Genomic DNA, 16,755 nt, shown 5'->3' with positions numbered 1-16,755 from the left:
ATCCATGCCCTGTATCGCATTAATACAAGTGTGCGGTCATACCTGCTTGTATTGGTGGTGGTTGCGGCGGAGCACTAGTGTATGGTCATACCTGCTGGTGTTCTGGCCTTTCTAGCGCAAGTGTGCGGCACTCCCTGCTTGCGTTAGGTTGAGCTGTTGGCGCAAGTGTGCGGTCATCCCTGCTTGCATTAACGTTGGTACCTGTTGAGTTGCGTAAGTGTGCGGTCATCCCTGCCTGCGTAACGTTGAGTCCCTATATATGAGCAGGAGCGGTGATTAAAGTCTGCTCTTGTAAACATTGGCAGCAATCGGCTATCCGAGTTCCAAGGGGGGAAAATGGAATTTATTTATACAGGATCTACATGTATTATTTTACATTGTCCAGATTGTTTGTATTATGACTCCATTAAGCTGACTTTATCATACCTATTGTTCCTCAGGTGAGCAATGTGGCCCATGGGCCTCTTGTTTTACCTGCCAATCACCAAGGTGATGCATGTACTCAGTTGATATATTGTCCCTTCATCTTATTTAAACTTGATCTGTTCATAATTTTCATCTCTTGAAGTTTACAGCTTTCTGTAAAAAATTGATGGCATGATCAAAGATGGATGTTTGGTACAGACTACAGACCCCTATATTCCTGTTTAGGCAAATTTCCATTCCATATGTTCAGTAGACCATTTTAACGGTACTCCCACACATGGAAAACTCTTCATTTGACATGAAAGAGAATGGCTGCACGAGCCCTGAAGTACTTGTTACATTATTGAACTTGTCAATATTTGCTACAGTTGAATCCCGAGTTTATTTTTATACAACAAACATTTAAAGGGCAGAAGATATCACAACAAGTCTCTGGTATACAGTTAAAGTATGGTATTGATTTCCTATTCCACCGATTGCACCAGAAAAAGCAAGAACACTGCTTGTTCTTAAAATTATAAGATGCAAGTTATCCTGCTAAATTAATAAATTATGGCTATAGAGACTCAAATGAACACAAACTCAGAGCTTCTTATTTTGTTATGTTTTATTGGTTTTTTATGGTATTTTTATGTGGCTAAATTTCTACCTAGCCTTTCAAGTAAAGTCAAGAGTCATAATCTGTGAAGCTTTTATACAGAGCAACATCTAAGGCACAAACATGAAGCTACAGAAATGATTTGTACAGTAACATATCGATGTGAGAGAAATCCTACAGTGAAACACAGTTACACAGAACCTCATTATATTGAACACATCAAAACCAAATTTTGTTGAAATACAATATTGTACCTGGTATATGTGTTTATTAAAGTTTCACTGATTTGATATATCAAAATCATTCCCTCTTTTGAAACTACACGTTCAATACAAGAAAGTTGAGTACAAGTGTGGTTTGCTGTAGAGAGGAACAGTTACACATAATACATCAATAAACAAATGATTCTATTAAGGTGCCATTTCAATTTTCATTCTCAATTAATTTTTAATTAATTTTCATAAGCATAACATAATCTGAATGTATGTAAAGAACTAATTATTAAACCCAATCTATTTTGTTCACTGAATTAAGTACCTTGTTAAATATATATAATTACAATAAATGTATACATGTACATACAAACATCTTTAATTAAACATGATGCTTTTTATGAAAATTACCATAACTATCGAATATTTATGCAACCAAAATATCTTAAAAATCACTTATTCTTATTTAAGAATATAACAAATCAAAAATACAACCTTGTGTTTCTAAAATATTATGTAAAATTATACCAAACCTTAACATAAAGTGTAAAATAAATACCAAAACAACTTTTAAATTTTGGAAGATGAAGTGAAATGTCTGTGCTTTTCAGAAATATATGCTGCACTATGACAGCCTTACAAAGATTTATTATTTTGGTAGAGGAATTCGCATGCACATTGGCTTTTTTCAGTTCAAAATCAATTCTGCTGTACGCTTTTCTTGGAAGACAAATTAAACTGAGTTGTGTGAATTTTACATGCCATTTATACCTGGCTTTCCTACGCACATTATATATATATTACCTGATAATAAAATCTGTATGTGAGAATAACAGCAATTCTTTATAGAGTTAAAAATAAAATAAAAGTTTTACATTTTAAACACGATTGGCTAAAGAATCTTAAATGGAAAACTAAAAAATTAACAAATATTAAATAAAATTTTCAGCATGCATCAAATGAAGAAATAAATATCACAAACTCTTTTTATGTCTGTCAAACAGACTTTAAGCACATAGTTGTTTTTTCCTTCGGTAAAAAAAAGTACATCGGCAGCACTACAGAACTTAAAAACACAGTAATAAAAATCAAACTGTAGTAAACATCACAAACATCACTATATGTATTAAATTCTATAGACACAGGGAGTCCCTCTCAATCAAGTCATAAATACACAGATATAATTTTACATAGATTGCATGTACGAAATTCATTCCATTGCTGCCTCTGACATTAGCAAATATATATATAGTTTTATATTCTGAAACAATGATGTCTGAGAGTTCTTGTCCGTGACAGACAAAACAAACTTCAAAAAGAACGAAGACGGAGAATTCCCATCCAAATCTTGAATGTCTTTGCCTGCTGTAGGATTGTACATGGTATTTTTTTTATATAGTAAATTTACCCTTTTACATCTCTCTGAAATTTCGTAAGTGTAGTTCTCTTGCTCATTTAATAAAAATATGGCACAGGAAATCATATGTACATAACACAATAACATTGATTTCAATATAAAACACACACTACAGTTTATACAAAATCACACTGTACATCAATCTGTTGGTCACTTTACTCGTTATACATCGTGTACTGACTAATGTTCTGCAATTTATATTGCAGAATATTAGGTGATTTTTATTTTTTTTTGGAGTGAAAATTTATTTAAGAGAGACAATTATAACCGTAATCAATTCCATAAATATTACAAAAATAATGAAACTTGAGGACATTAATAACATTTTTAGGTTCAAAGATGTCTTCATAAGAACAACTATTGATGTGCCTGTTTTCAAATTCTATAAAATTCCATAAAACCCCAAAACTTGTAAAAATTGACGAATTAAAGCTTTCAATAAAAAATGTGACCCCCGTGTAAGAGGGGGTACACAGAGGGTGTTGAGGGGGGCAGTGACCAACAGATTGCTACTGACCGCCGCAAAGGACTGCTCCGCCCCCAGAGGTAGAAATAAAAACAAATATTACCGTGAACACATCAGCCGCAGCCTCCTGGAACTGAACTCAGCGAAGCACCTCTTTATACAAACACCAGGATTTCCATACAGTCAGAAATATACAACCTTGTTCACACACCATGGGTCATCTCAAAACTCTTTTTTTTTTCTTAATTCATAATCAAGCTGTTCGTGTCCAAATTTTTTTGGGTGAATTGATATCTGACTCTAAATCAGTTTTATAGTTTGGTCTTTTTAATTTTTGCAATTATTTTGTAAAAGATTTTTCATTTTGATGTAATGAACATGACTTACAAACTTCAGGATTATTAGTAACAATATAAAAAAATTCTTTTAGAAAGAACCCATACCATGCTAAGTAAGTTTACATAGATATGTACAACTATGCATCAAGATTGAGGATGATAAAATACATAACAATTTTCATCTTGATGAATTAAATGAAATGCCCAAGCTAATCTGAAAAAGATGTCTGCATTCAGGTAACCAGCTGATGATGAGGATACAATTGCTACACGGATAATAATAACAAGTGCCAATTTTTTGTTTTCTATATAAATAGAAAGAGATTCTACAAGTAGAAGATACATAGAGTTATATGGATCATACAATGCTGATTCTCATTTCATATGTGTATAAATACTGTCAAACAATAACAAAGAAAATATGTATATAAAATTCATTTTGTCTTATCACACATCTCAAAGTACTAGCACTCAATATAAAAAAAAAATCACATTTGACACAATGAAGTTTTGTATAAAAATCAATAGAACATGCATACACTAACAGTCTGAACTCTCGGCCACAGGTGAGGGAGGTGGGGGGTATGGATTAAAGAAACTCCTCTCGGTTGATGGGGGTGAAGGGGGACCACTCATATCATCTGAAAAATAAGGGGTGGGTAAAGGAGGGTAGGGATCGTATGAATACAGTTCTGATATAGACTGATGGTAATATTTTTTGGTACAGTAAGGTTCACTCTCCTCACAAACGTCTGTGCTACATGGGGTGGTGGGAGGAGGGGGGATATTGTGTATTCGGAGTTTGTACGGTCGGTACGACCTGACCGTGGATGGACTGTTTGAGGAGTACCCAGAGTACGCCCCTGCATACACAGACCGGTCAGTGACGGGACTAGGTGGGGGATTCAGCGTCTCCTTGGGGTATTGAGTCACTGTACTACTGCTGGAGGAAGCCCCTGTCACATGATTTCTATCATACATGGGCATTGACACAGAGGATAACCCTGTCTCGTGAGATTTACCCCCGTGTGAGGACAAGGTATTTAGAGTTGTTTCTCCCGTTGGCAAAGAATTCAACGGTTTCAATTGACTCATGTCGCTGCGGTCTTCATATATTATCCGTGGAGTCCTGCGGCGACATGCAAACACAAACACAAACACTAGCACAATGGCAAGTAGCCCTACCACTATGACAATAGTCCATGTCGCCACAACTTTGCTGGGTGACGACTTGGCTTCTGTGGCAGGGCAGTGATCATCCTTACAGTTAGTAGTAGTTTCACTATGAGGGTCACAGTTAGATTCATCAGTATGATCCAAGCACTGAGCCTCCCCATCACACACATGCTTGATGCTGATGCAGTGATCAATGTCACACTTGAACTCATCATGTGTATGACAAATGGGACAGCCTTTCTCGTCTGACCCATCTGCACACTCGTTTGTCCCATCACACCTCCACACTGTTGGGATACAGTGCAGTTCTCCACTCTCACACGTAAACTGCTCTGGGGAGCAGGTCGGTGGATCGGCACAAGTCTTGTCATCTAGTTTTAGCATCAGGTCCAATGGACATGAACATCTTGCCTTCCCCGCGTTGTCAGGTACACAGATGTGCGAGCATTCACCTTTATTTTTGGCACAAGGGTGGTTGAGATCTTCAGACACCAAATCTCGGGCCACCAGAAGATCACTCAAGCTCTCCAGTCTTCCCTGGATGAAAGAACGATTTTTCCCTGTGGTTTTCTCAACTCTACTTATCACATGTTGTTGCTTATCAATCCAGTACAGGAAGTTGCCAAAAATGGCCATACCCCGCGGATTGGACACATCTTGATCAACTAAATTTTTTCTGTTTCCACCAGACAAGTCTGAACACTCAATGCGATTTAGGCGAGAATCAGCCCAGTACAACTTATTGCCTTCAATATCAATAGCTAGGGGTCCAGGGCGATCAAGCTCAGAGTCAAACAATTTGATACGTGCTGTTCCATCCATAGATGCTCTTATAATGGAAGGATGGCTTCCCATGTCTGTCCAGTACATATGCCTGAAACAAATGATAAAATTGAGAAATTTAAGAAAATTTCATCAAACGCTTTTTGAGCAAAGAAGGTCACTTTATACAATGACATCATGTTGTTTATTTCATTTTTAAAAAAAGGTCATAACCAATTGCTTTAAACATTATTTTCACCAATCAACCAAAAACTTTATGAAATATCAAATTACTTAAAGTAATTGTTTTTGTAAGCCCACCAAACCCCCTGTCCCCAAACAACTTTTACATACCCTCCCAAAGGATTGAGCACAATGTATCTTGGTACATAATGATCCCCCTCTACGATGACCCCTACTGGAGTGCCATCCAGTCCTGTGATGTTGATGGTGTTCTTCTTGGCACAAGTCCAGTAAAGAACACGGGAGTAAGGGTCAACAGCAATGTCGAAAGGTCGGTGCTCTCCATTCTGATTGGTCACAACAGTGGATACCTAGGTAAAAACAGGAAATATTAAGAAATGACACACTTCAACTCATACAAATAAATAAAGTCAAATATTTCTACAAGAAGCTAAAAATCTTGACCCTTTTCTAGCTACACAAAATTTGATTTATGACAAGTTTATGGGTAGGTGATAAATTTGATTGACAAGCTACTTACCAGAGTCCCATTAGCTGCAGCTTTCTTGATGACCATGTTTTTGCCTTCGATCCAATAAAGAAAGTGTTTGACTGGGTCGTAACTGAGGGCTTTGATGTTCTTCAGCTGTGGGATGGGCAGGACGACCTCTGGAGTGTCCGGGTCGAAATCGTCGTTGTTGATCACCAGACGACTGATGGTGTTCTTCTGACTGAACAACAGGAATGTCTTGGGAGCTAACAAAAAATCAGTGGATTATGTTCAAATACGTGAATGATAGTTGATATGATACTTTAAATCAAAGCGCTAATACATTGTTGACAACTTTTTGAAAAATTCTTTGAAAGAAGCTTTACTTAATGTACTGTCGCACTAATCAAATCGGCTTTCTTGACTCTTTTGTAGATCAGTGCCTTTTAATTTGCCGACCCTCTTATTCACACCTATTCAAAAACTTCTGCATACACCTGGGTTTACCTGAGCATGTCTTATTATCCACGTTGAGCCGAAAGTGTGTGGGACACGCGCAGTGATGAGTGGTTCCAGAGGAGTGGTTGACAGGGTGGGCCAGACACAGGTGTGAGCATTCCCCATTGTTGTCCTTACAGCTGTTAATCCCTACAAATGTACAAGCACAACTATCAACCACATGTACATATAAACTGGATATATCAACAAGATTTATAAGTTAACTCCACAGATTCAAATATGTGTATTTTATTTCTATAATTGAGAAACTAACATGATTCATAAAACTGAGTCAATGTATCACCTACTTAAGTCTTGTACTAGCTTTATTGATGGATGTCAAAAAAAAAAGAGAAAATGCACATCAAAATGATCAAATGTATGAGGATTGCTGATGTAATGGCTGCTACTAACCAGACTGTCTGGAGGAGTGGAAGACCAGGATATCTCGGACATTGTCTATACTGCTCTGTATGGTGGTCCGGTTGGTTCCCGAGGACTTGTTGGCCCGCTCAATGGTCTGTCTCTGCCAGTCTGCCCAAAATATGAAGTCATGGTACAGGGTCAGACCCATGGGCTGGGGGACCTGGTCGGTAATCACACGTACCATGTCCTGTCCTGGAAACACAGAAAAAATGTTAAGTTCACACTCAATCATATACACTGCATAATTTAACAATCCATCATTGGTTTACCAAATAACAACAAATCATACTTTTTTGCCATTTCAACAACCACAATTTTTCAAATATTTAGTCTGATGGGAAAAAAAATATAAGTTTAATAGCAGATATGCTTGTATTGAAATTCAGTATTCTAAATACCGTTCAGATCTGAGGAGGCGATGACTTTCTGGTCTAAACTGGTCCAGTACAGTCTCTTCTCTCCATAATCAATGGTCAAGCCATGGACTTGTCCAATCTCTGTCCTAATGGTTTCCCTCATGGTTCCATCCAAAGCTGCCCTCTCTAGTTTCTGTGTAGACCAGTCTGTCCAGTAGATGTAGCTGCAAACAAATTAAGCAAATAAAAATAAAATTAGATGAAATTTTAATTCTACCCAACAAATCGGGTAAATATGTGATATTTGGTTTAGTTAACTGTAATGACCATGAGAAAAATGGCTTAAGTTAAAAATACATGTACTGCATATTTGATAAATAAATGTTGTTTTCTAAAAACATTTAATATGTGGTTGCCAATATTTAATTATTGCCAAAATTTCACAGGTTCATGGGAACAGAATTTCATTGGTAAGTTATTATAGGTGGCAAATGACTTTGTTTGATTATTCACTGAAGATGTTAGTTCAAGTTCTAGTTAAACTTAACCAACTGTCATCTGTGATAAAATGGCTATATAGTAACCTACCCATCAGGAGGATTGACAGCTAAAGCCCTTGGTGACTCCAGATCTTTCCATATGATCACTCGTCGAGAGGACCCGTCTAGTCGAGCCACCTCAATCCGTCGTTTCATGCCTGTATCAATCCAATAGATATTTTTAGCCACCCAGTCAACAGCTATTCCTTCTGGATAAGTCAGGCCATACTGAACAATGGGCTCCAATGCACTGCCATTGAGAAAAGCCCTGCTGATTCTCTGTAAAAACAAAATGGTTTTTTTTTTTTATTTGAATGCTTTCCTCCTCTTTATTTCATTGCTTTAAAATGCCTGTTTATCTAAATATTAATAATACATGTAATAAAAAACAAGATTTTTTTTTTTGGAATTTCAAGGTAGAGTGCAAGAGATGAATTTGTTTAGTGAACCTTAACTCCCCAATTACTTTGATATTGAAATATGCATTTAAAAAAATAAATTCTTTTTCATCTTTTAAGCCGATCTTAGATTAAGGATAAAAGCCTATATTATATAATGTAAGTCCCCTATCTCATTATCAAAGGTATTATATAAGCCTTTGATATCTGACATGGATCATTCTTTCGCATGTCACTGCCTATTAAAACACAAGAGTTAGGAGGGAAAAAACCCTCCTCTCCTAAGACAGGAAAATCAAAGAAAATGCAGGTCCTAGAATTCCATTAATATTAGATAAGTGAATCATGCAATCAATGTCTGATCATCTTGCCTTCAGATCTCCATCCGTCCAATAGATCCTGTCGTCAGCAATGTGGAAATCTATCGCAAGAGCAGTTTTGACCCCTTTGATTGGTATGGGACGAATTCGGTGATTGGTTTCTAACGACATGCGCTTAATGTCATGGTGACTTGTAAACAGAAGGAACGCCTCAGGGACAATACAGGTTTTCCCGTTACTGACAAGCTCCAATCCCATTGGACATGCACACACCACTCCTTGGTCGGCCGTGTACAGACAAAGGTGACTGCATCCCCCATTGTAGTGGGCACACGGATTGGTACCTGTACAACGAAAAACAAAGGCTTGTCTTTTATTCATGAAAATGGAACAACGGCAATTGTCTTGCAATTAATTCAACATCTCATAAATGATGCCGTCTGAACTAACAATATCAGCACAAAAACTGAACATATCACTCAAAACGCATTTCTTTGGCATCAAAATCATGAGAATATTTCCCATGAAGGTACATGATGGATTTTCCAAACACCAAAGGGAAAGCTACCATATTTTTAAAAAATCATGGTCCTTTAAAAAAAAACCTACTAATTTTTAATGTTTTCAAACCTTTAACTGCAGTAGACTTTTTGAAGTCCCCATCAATATAATTACTTCAGAAGGGTTGGGATGAAAGAGAATTATTCATTGTATATGAGATGTTACATTTTTGTAATTTTGAATAATATGCATGAGATGATAACATCAAATCCAAAATATGTTATTGGAGTCATTCATCCATTGCGGCAAGTTTTCAGATCCTTGGCCTTTGAAGCCCACTATTAATTGATTCAAGCTGTACGGTATACTGCTATTTCACCGACCCCCACCCGACATGTCCTCTCTTGTCACATACACCCACCCCCCATCCCCCCATTCTTGTCATCTTTTGGATGATTACTGCAGCAGCAATACAATAAATGCCACACTTTTCGCTAAAAGCTTTCCTCTGGTTTTTAAATTGGACTTTAATTTTAATGTTTGTTGATCAATATTAATAGGAAACTACATAAAAAAATTGTTTTCATTCTGAATTTTTTTTTCTCTCTTAATTTAGAAGCCTTTTAGTCAAAACACTTGCGTTCATACTGTTAGTACATGAATCATAAATAACCTTACTAATTTGATGTACAATACCTTATAAATTCATAAGAAAACAGAAAAACAAGATTCCTTGTAATAAAGTGATACCAAAATGCAAGTTATCACATAAAATGATATTACATGTATATTGATCCGTTCTTCAGTTTTATCATGTTTATGTGAATATTTTATATGTTCATTAATAACAAAACAAAAATGAATCTCTAGCTAACAGTATTCTGTCAACAAGTACAGTTTTTTTTCAGATGGGTTCCTCCAGTTCAATCACTATCAATTATTCTTAATTTTAAAATTGACCCTGAAATTTTTTTTATTACCCCCCCCCCCCAAAAATTGATACTCATAAATGGAGGATATGGATCCTTCACACATACCTTGGACTTTTAATGACAATGTCTTATTACCATCATAATGACAGTAAAACTTTTAACTACTTCTAACTGCTCCAGGATCGTCCCTATCTCGTAGACCTCTACTGTGACAACTTTCCCCCAGACACTAGGTACTTACAGAAAACACAACCGATCCACATCCAAACCCCGATCACAACAAAAACATCTGTCCTCGCCATGCATAGTCCACAAAAGTCCTACCCTCTTCTCCAAGTGCAACTGAAGACTGAACTCTTCACAATCATACTCACCGCTTCATCAATTATGTTTATACAGAGCAAAAAAAAAAAAAAAACTATCTGCCTCCATTTTCACTGAAGCCTTTACTATTGGAGAAGATAAAAGTGATACGGTCTGCTGATCAAACTCTCAGGCAACTACGAGAGAGCGATCAAATGTTTTATGCAACAAAAATGGCAAATTAGCTTCTAATTTGTCAGGGATTACTGGCGAAGATTTTGTCGCATTTAGTCATACATCAAAGAGATCATAACCTTCTATTGCTAAGTTTAATCCTAGCATACCTGACAACTGACCCTAATCTATCCTTTGCCATCTTTATTCACATTTTATAATAGTTATATCAAACATCTTCATGTTTCGATATTGTCTTCTTGCTTATGACATAAAAATCAGATAAATTTGAATATTATCTGCAAGCACAAAAATGTAAAACAGTTCGCTAACAAAAAATTTTTCAAAGTCTATGTTTCAATAAAATTTTACTTCTCATGTCTACTACAAAAAATGCACAACTTTAGGAAACAAAGACTCAGTATATCATCTTGTAAGTCAAATCTTTAAAATGAACTTCTAGGTGTTCATATTAAGTTTCTAACACCGAGTTTCATCCCCACCCCATCCTAATTCTCCCACCCCCACTCCATTACACACACACACACATAATGATGGCACAGTCACTGAAACTAAAAAGTTGGGGAGTTGAGAATTGTTTGATGATAAAATCGGATCTGATGACTAATAAAATAAATACCAGAGCGTAGTTTACCAGGATAGTCGCGTACGCCTCCTCTGAAGATTTTTAATTTTTAAAATTACATGTTTATCCTTCATCGTTACAATAAAAGAAAACTATCACATCACACATTCCCATTCTGATTCAGAGATAACAATTTCAAAAACAATTTGAAAGAGGATAAAGAAATAAAAAGAAGAAAATGAGAGAAACCTCCATGAATTTTAATTTTATGCAGTCATCTTGCAATTTTTGAACACTTAAATCCTATCAGTGAATCGTAAAACTCCCCAATTCACAGGTGATGTTCCAGATCATAAGCCCAGTTAACAAACAATGTGACAATAAAAGCACTATAATTGTTCTAAAATAAGGATCATTTTCCACACATGAATTCCTGTTCGAGAAAAAAATTACTCAAGATGCATACAACCATATCACTCCACTTGCTACACATAATCCACCTAACTACACAAAAAAATTCAATTCCCAAAAAGCAAACAAATTAACCTGTTTAACAGAACAGATAGATATATGACATAACACTATTTCTATTTTTTGCTGTCTTGTCTAAGATCCCTAAATGATCATATGGAAACTTGGAGAATCCAGACGATAAACTTCAATCTTAACAATTTGTAAATTATTCTGTTATTTTTGGGGCTCTCCCTTTATTTCATCTTTGCATTGAATCCTCACGATGAAATACACACATGGCAGATTGTTTAGGTCACCAATAGACACTATTCAACAGACGGTGTAGCTACATCCCCCCCCCCCCCCCCAGGCCCCGGTTGTTTACCTGAGTAATTGAACACACTGACGGCCTTGAGCCCCATCAGATCTGGGAGTTGATCTACAATGACTTTTCTGTCCGTCCCATTGTGCTTGTTGACCCTCTCTATAGACCTCCTCTGCCAATCAGTCCAGTAGATGTAATCCCCTATAAGTATAGATAAAACCGAAATCATTAATAGCATTTCACGCATTCCCTTAATATATTTTTTTTTCAAAACTCAAAGTTATAACATCCCAAACAAAAGTATTTGGATCTACAATCTATTCAAACAAGATCATATTAAACAAGGAATTCAAATTTACTTTGTGTAATGTTATTGAAGTTATATATATTAATTTTCCCCTTCAATGAGTCCTATCATAATCACTATACAAAGAGAAATAACTCTTTCCAGAATTGTTTTTCTACTGGTAGCCTCCCCCTACAAAACTGACTTCATTGTTTATAATTATATATGTATTTTCAAGACTGGTCAGAACCAGAAAATTATTTTAACCAAATTGTCCTTTCTTGAACTACATAACACTAGGTCACTGCCTAAAAAATTGCATCAATAATACTCAATTAATAAAAAACTTTTTGATTATTTATTTTCTTCCAAATTCATGCAGTTCTAAAATCCTCCACCCTTCTTTCAAATACATGCAATACATAAAAAAACTGACTACATATGACTGTGTCTTGTACCTAGTAAACTGAATCCAAACAAATGGGGAATGTTCTGTTTCTCATCCACCAGTACAATTCTGTTGGTCCCATCCACATCTGATACCTCAATCTTGTCATGTTTTGCATCCCCCCAGTAGAGTTTCTTAGGGGTGGCATGGATATCAATGGCCAGTCCATTAGGCCACCCCAAGGAGGAGTTAATGAGGACCTGTCGACTACTTCCATCTAAGTTGGCCACCTCAATCTTTGGCACCTTTCCCCAGTCACTCCAGTACATTTGCCTAATGTGGCAAAAACAAGAACCAAAACATTACTGCTATTGCCCTGTCAGAGCACATTGAAAATGTCTAGACACACCTTTAGAAAGAGAGTACTTAAACATTACAACAAGGCTTTCAATAACTTTGAAATAAAGAGGTGAATAACTCTTTTAAAGAGGCTTTTTTAGAATTATTTTCTCTGAATTTTTTTTAGCCAATTATGAAATAAAAAGCAGCTAATTCTGATCATTGAGACAGTAAAAATTCAATTCCTGCCTCCTCTTTTCAAAAACCCTGCTTTACATCATAACAAATAGCCATAAAACTTTCAGTGTAAAATCATTTACCACCATTACATGAAAAGCCTTCCCCTTTAATTCATTTGATCATTAGAATGGTAATGGAGTAGTCAGCACTTAGTACACACCCGGCAGCTGGATCCAGAGCTATAGCCCGGGGCTCATCCAGGTCGTCCGAGATCAGAACTCTCCTGGAGGTCCCGTTCAGCCTCGCCACTTCTATCCGGTCTGTCCCAGTGTCTGTCCAGTACAAGTTCCGGGCAATCCAGTCCACAGCGATTCCGTCTGGATGATAAACTCCAGTCCGGATAACAACTTCTTCTCCTGCAACAAAGTAATAAAATTTAGGGACATACTTTTTTGGCATGTGTTTAAGTTGTTTGTTTGTTAATATTTGTTTTTGCTTCAATTGAAATCAATTCATTTTTGGAAGGGGACTGGTGTTGTGTACCAATATCAAAATGGCATTAGTTTCTAGTATTTTACAAATCAAACCTGGATGAAAAGTTATTCAGTGCTAAAAAAAAAAGGACATCAGAAAAAATATTTAAAAAATTTAAACATGTTAAATAATAGAAACATTTCTTCCTCATTTTTGGAGTGCCAACTAGCTGAAACATGCTAGTTGATTATCAAATCAACAGGAGTTTCTAAATATTACATAAGAGGAGACTTGTTTCTTGCAGAATATTAAAACATCAGGAATTTATACGCATTAACTGAAAATACATACATTTTGAGGCACAATATTGTTCTTAAGATTTTTGTTCATCTGATAAGATACAGTCTTATACAATGGCATTTGTAGGTTTTTGTTAGATTTATATGGTAAACAATTGTCCCATACAGCATACAAATCAGCAGGCTTGTACCAATCCACCCCCACAGAAGAAGAAATTTTTAGACCTCTTTACAAACAAGGTGTGCAATAGTTCGTGGGCGACAAGCCATGAGGCCTCAAACAAGCTTCAGTGAGGTAATGCTTCATGTCTAAACTGTTTTAAAATAGATCTTTGACATTAAAGTGCAGGCATTTACATTGTTTTTATCAGATATTATCCTATTATCAACTTTTGGGTTTTTCCATCTTTTTTTTAACAGAGAGAATCAATTCCATCCATTGAAAGACGTCTTTAAATTTTGAACATTCTATTGTTCATTTTACATTGAAACAGACACTAAAAAACCTAAATTCACCCTACTTTATATGGAGCATTTCTAGCTACTGTAGACAATGTTTTTACTGAATATTACAAAATTGTCAGAGTGCTTGCTTCCCTATCTACTACCTAGCTTTTCCTGTGACATAACACTCTGATTTAATTATGAAAACTTAGAAAAGTTACACAAAAAACAGACATTAAAAAAAACCCATTTCACCCCAGTTTCTTTACGCATTCTACTGCCATACACTTTGTTTTCATTCGTTATTAAAAAATCATCAGAGAATGCTTGCTTTTGTACTGCTTTGCTTTGCTGCAATGACATAACATTCTGCTCTAATAATGAAGAAAACTCTGTCAGTATTTCAAAGCTCTTTAACCTGTTCCATCCAGGTACGCTCTCTTGATGGCCCTGACTTCGTCGTCCGTCCAGTACACCTGGTCTTCCACTGGGTCGTAGTCGATAGCGATGGCATGCTTGATCTCGTTGAGAGGCAGCACTACATCCGTGTGGTCAGGCATGTCCAGCGAGATTTTACGGATGTCCCGACGTCTGGCCAGCAGCAACAGCTGTTCCACGCCTACAAATTTATTAAAATGTTGATATGATGTCTGATGAAAACGATAGCATGTCATTTTTCAGACACAAAATTGTCTACATTAATATAGCATAGGAGACCTTGTGAGTCATATTTGTCTCTTTCCCAAAGGCTGAATTGTAATTGAAAAGATGACCTTAGATTCTGTATGTCACACTATTTTAAGGTTATACATGTCAAACTGCTTATGGATTAAAAATAACATTTGCAGCCAGATTGTACCATAATAACCACTGATTGGCTTTCACAACATCATTTCCCACTTCTTGCTAGTTTTATCTCTGGGAAGGATGCAAGTAGTGTAACCAAGTTACTAAAAATATCCTTAATTCTGCATCATTATTGTCATTCATCAAATTGTCAAACCGAGATAAAATGTCTGTAGGCCAAGTCCTACCTTTTGCACAGGTGGTTTTGTTCAGGAGCTTGACCCCTGTTGGACAGGCACAGGCAAAAAATGGCTTTTTGGGTGAGATCAGACAGAGATGAGAACAGCCCCCATTGTTGATTGTACAGGGATGCCGATCTGGCCCTAAAACACACAGAAAACGTCTTATGTATTCAGTATACAAGAGTAGCTTTTTCCTTGCTACTGTGAAATGGAAAACAACAAGAAGTTATAATAGCATCCAAATTTTTTTGCCATGAAACCTTCTTAGAATTTCTTAATATATATATGATAATCAATATAGGCTCTGTCATACAAAATATTCATTGCCACAAACCAGTTTATCCCTGTGAGCAACGCTTTGCAAAAAAACATGTTCTGATATTTTACTTATGATTGAAATTGCTGTTTTTGACCACAAACACCAATATTACTATAAAATTACCATCAAAAGAGATTGTGGTAGGACTGTCAATAGAGTTGTACTTACTACTAGGTTGTCTGCTGGCACTGAACACATGGATGTCCATAGGAGAGTAAATGTTCTCCATGATTGGTCGGATATTGCTGCCAGTTATTTTATCACAAGAGAAGATGGAGCGCTCTTGCCAGTCAGTCCAAAACAGGGTTCTATCACTCAGGGTCAGAGCAAACGGGTGGGACAGAATCTTCTCCCCCGCCACTACCTCCCTATGGTTTTTGCCATCATAATCACAGCTGGCAATGTACTTGACTTTGGCATCAGCCCAGTAGATTTTGTTGTCTGCATAGTCGATGGTCAGACCATTGGGCCAATGAATATTTTTGTCAATTATAATGGACCGAGTCTTTCGATCGCCATCCATACCTGCACGCTCTATCTTTGGCACTTCGCCCCAGTCCGTCCAAAACATCCATCTAAAAAACACAAAATGAGGTTATTGAAAATTGTAACTTAAAACCTTGACATATGACCTTGACCTTAATTTAGTAAATAGCATAAAAAAATTAAGATTTTAATTAACTTTGATCATTACAAAAACATTTGAAAAGTTTGAATTCATAAAATTAATTATCATATATTAAAGCATGTAAACTATGAAAATAGCAAAACAGCACCACCTTTTTCCCATGTAACAAAGCACACCAACTTTTATATATTTTTTGAATATGCAATGAAAATTCAAGAGATTTCTATGAGAAAACACTTATCAATGAGAAGAGGCTGTGGTCATTTTATAGTATTTTAATAGGTAGCTGCTGTAAAAAAGTCTCTCAGTATAAAATCATTTTTTGAGTGCACAAAGATGTGGTAAGTCAGTAAAAACGGTCCACCCAGCAACCTTATCACTTCATAAAAACTTGTCAACATAGTTAACATAATCTTTTACTAGTCATTTAGCATTTACATGAACATTTTAATTAGTGGTACATGCATCCAATCAGTAACTTGACACATTTC

At 36.2% G+C, this 16,755-nt stretch overlaps 1 protein-coding gene across 2 annotated transcripts in view; it reads right to left on the bottom strand.

Moving 5' to 3' along the window:
• Nucleotides 1–1,015: 1,015 nt before the first annotated feature.
• Nucleotides 1,016–16,755, bottom strand: part of LOC128167769 (low-density lipoprotein receptor-related protein 6-like) — a 30,027-nt gene continuing 14,287 nt past the window's right edge. For both annotated transcript variants that reach the window (XM_052833681.1, XM_052833671.1), the window contains 14 exons: nt 15,805–16,211; nt 15,324–15,458; nt 14,708–14,908; nt 13,293–13,488; nt 12,624–12,886; nt 11,940–12,080; nt 8,657–8,949; nt 7,937–8,166; nt 7,391–7,572; nt 6,981–7,184; nt 6,576–6,716; nt 6,120–6,334; nt 5,750–5,949; nt 1,016–5,507 (listed from right to left, as the gene is read on the bottom strand). In XM_052833681.1, coding sequence (XP_052689641.1) covers nt 3,998–5,507; nt 5,750–5,949; nt 6,120–6,334; nt 6,576–6,716; nt 6,981–7,184; nt 7,391–7,572; nt 7,937–8,166; nt 8,657–8,949; nt 11,940–12,080; nt 12,624–12,886; nt 13,293–13,488; nt 14,708–14,908; nt 15,324–15,458; nt 15,805–16,211 — 4,318 coding nt within the window. In that variant the 3' untranslated portion in view covers nt 1,016–3,997. The remainder of the gene's footprint in view (nt 5,508–5,749; nt 5,950–6,119; nt 6,335–6,575; nt 6,717–6,980; nt 7,185–7,390; nt 7,573–7,936; nt 8,167–8,656; nt 8,950–11,939; nt 12,081–12,623; nt 12,887–13,292; nt 13,489–14,707; nt 14,909–15,323; nt 15,459–15,804; nt 16,212–16,755) is intronic.

This window comes from Crassostrea angulata, chromosome 1 (genome assembly GCF_025612915.1).
Source record: "Crassostrea angulata isolate pt1a10 chromosome 1, ASM2561291v2, whole genome shotgun sequence".
NCBI lineage: Eukaryota > Metazoa > Mollusca > Bivalvia > Ostreida > Ostreidae > Magallana > Magallana angulata.
Note: the sequence above shows the minus strand (reverse complement) of the source record. Positions and strands in the feature narration are given on the sequence as shown.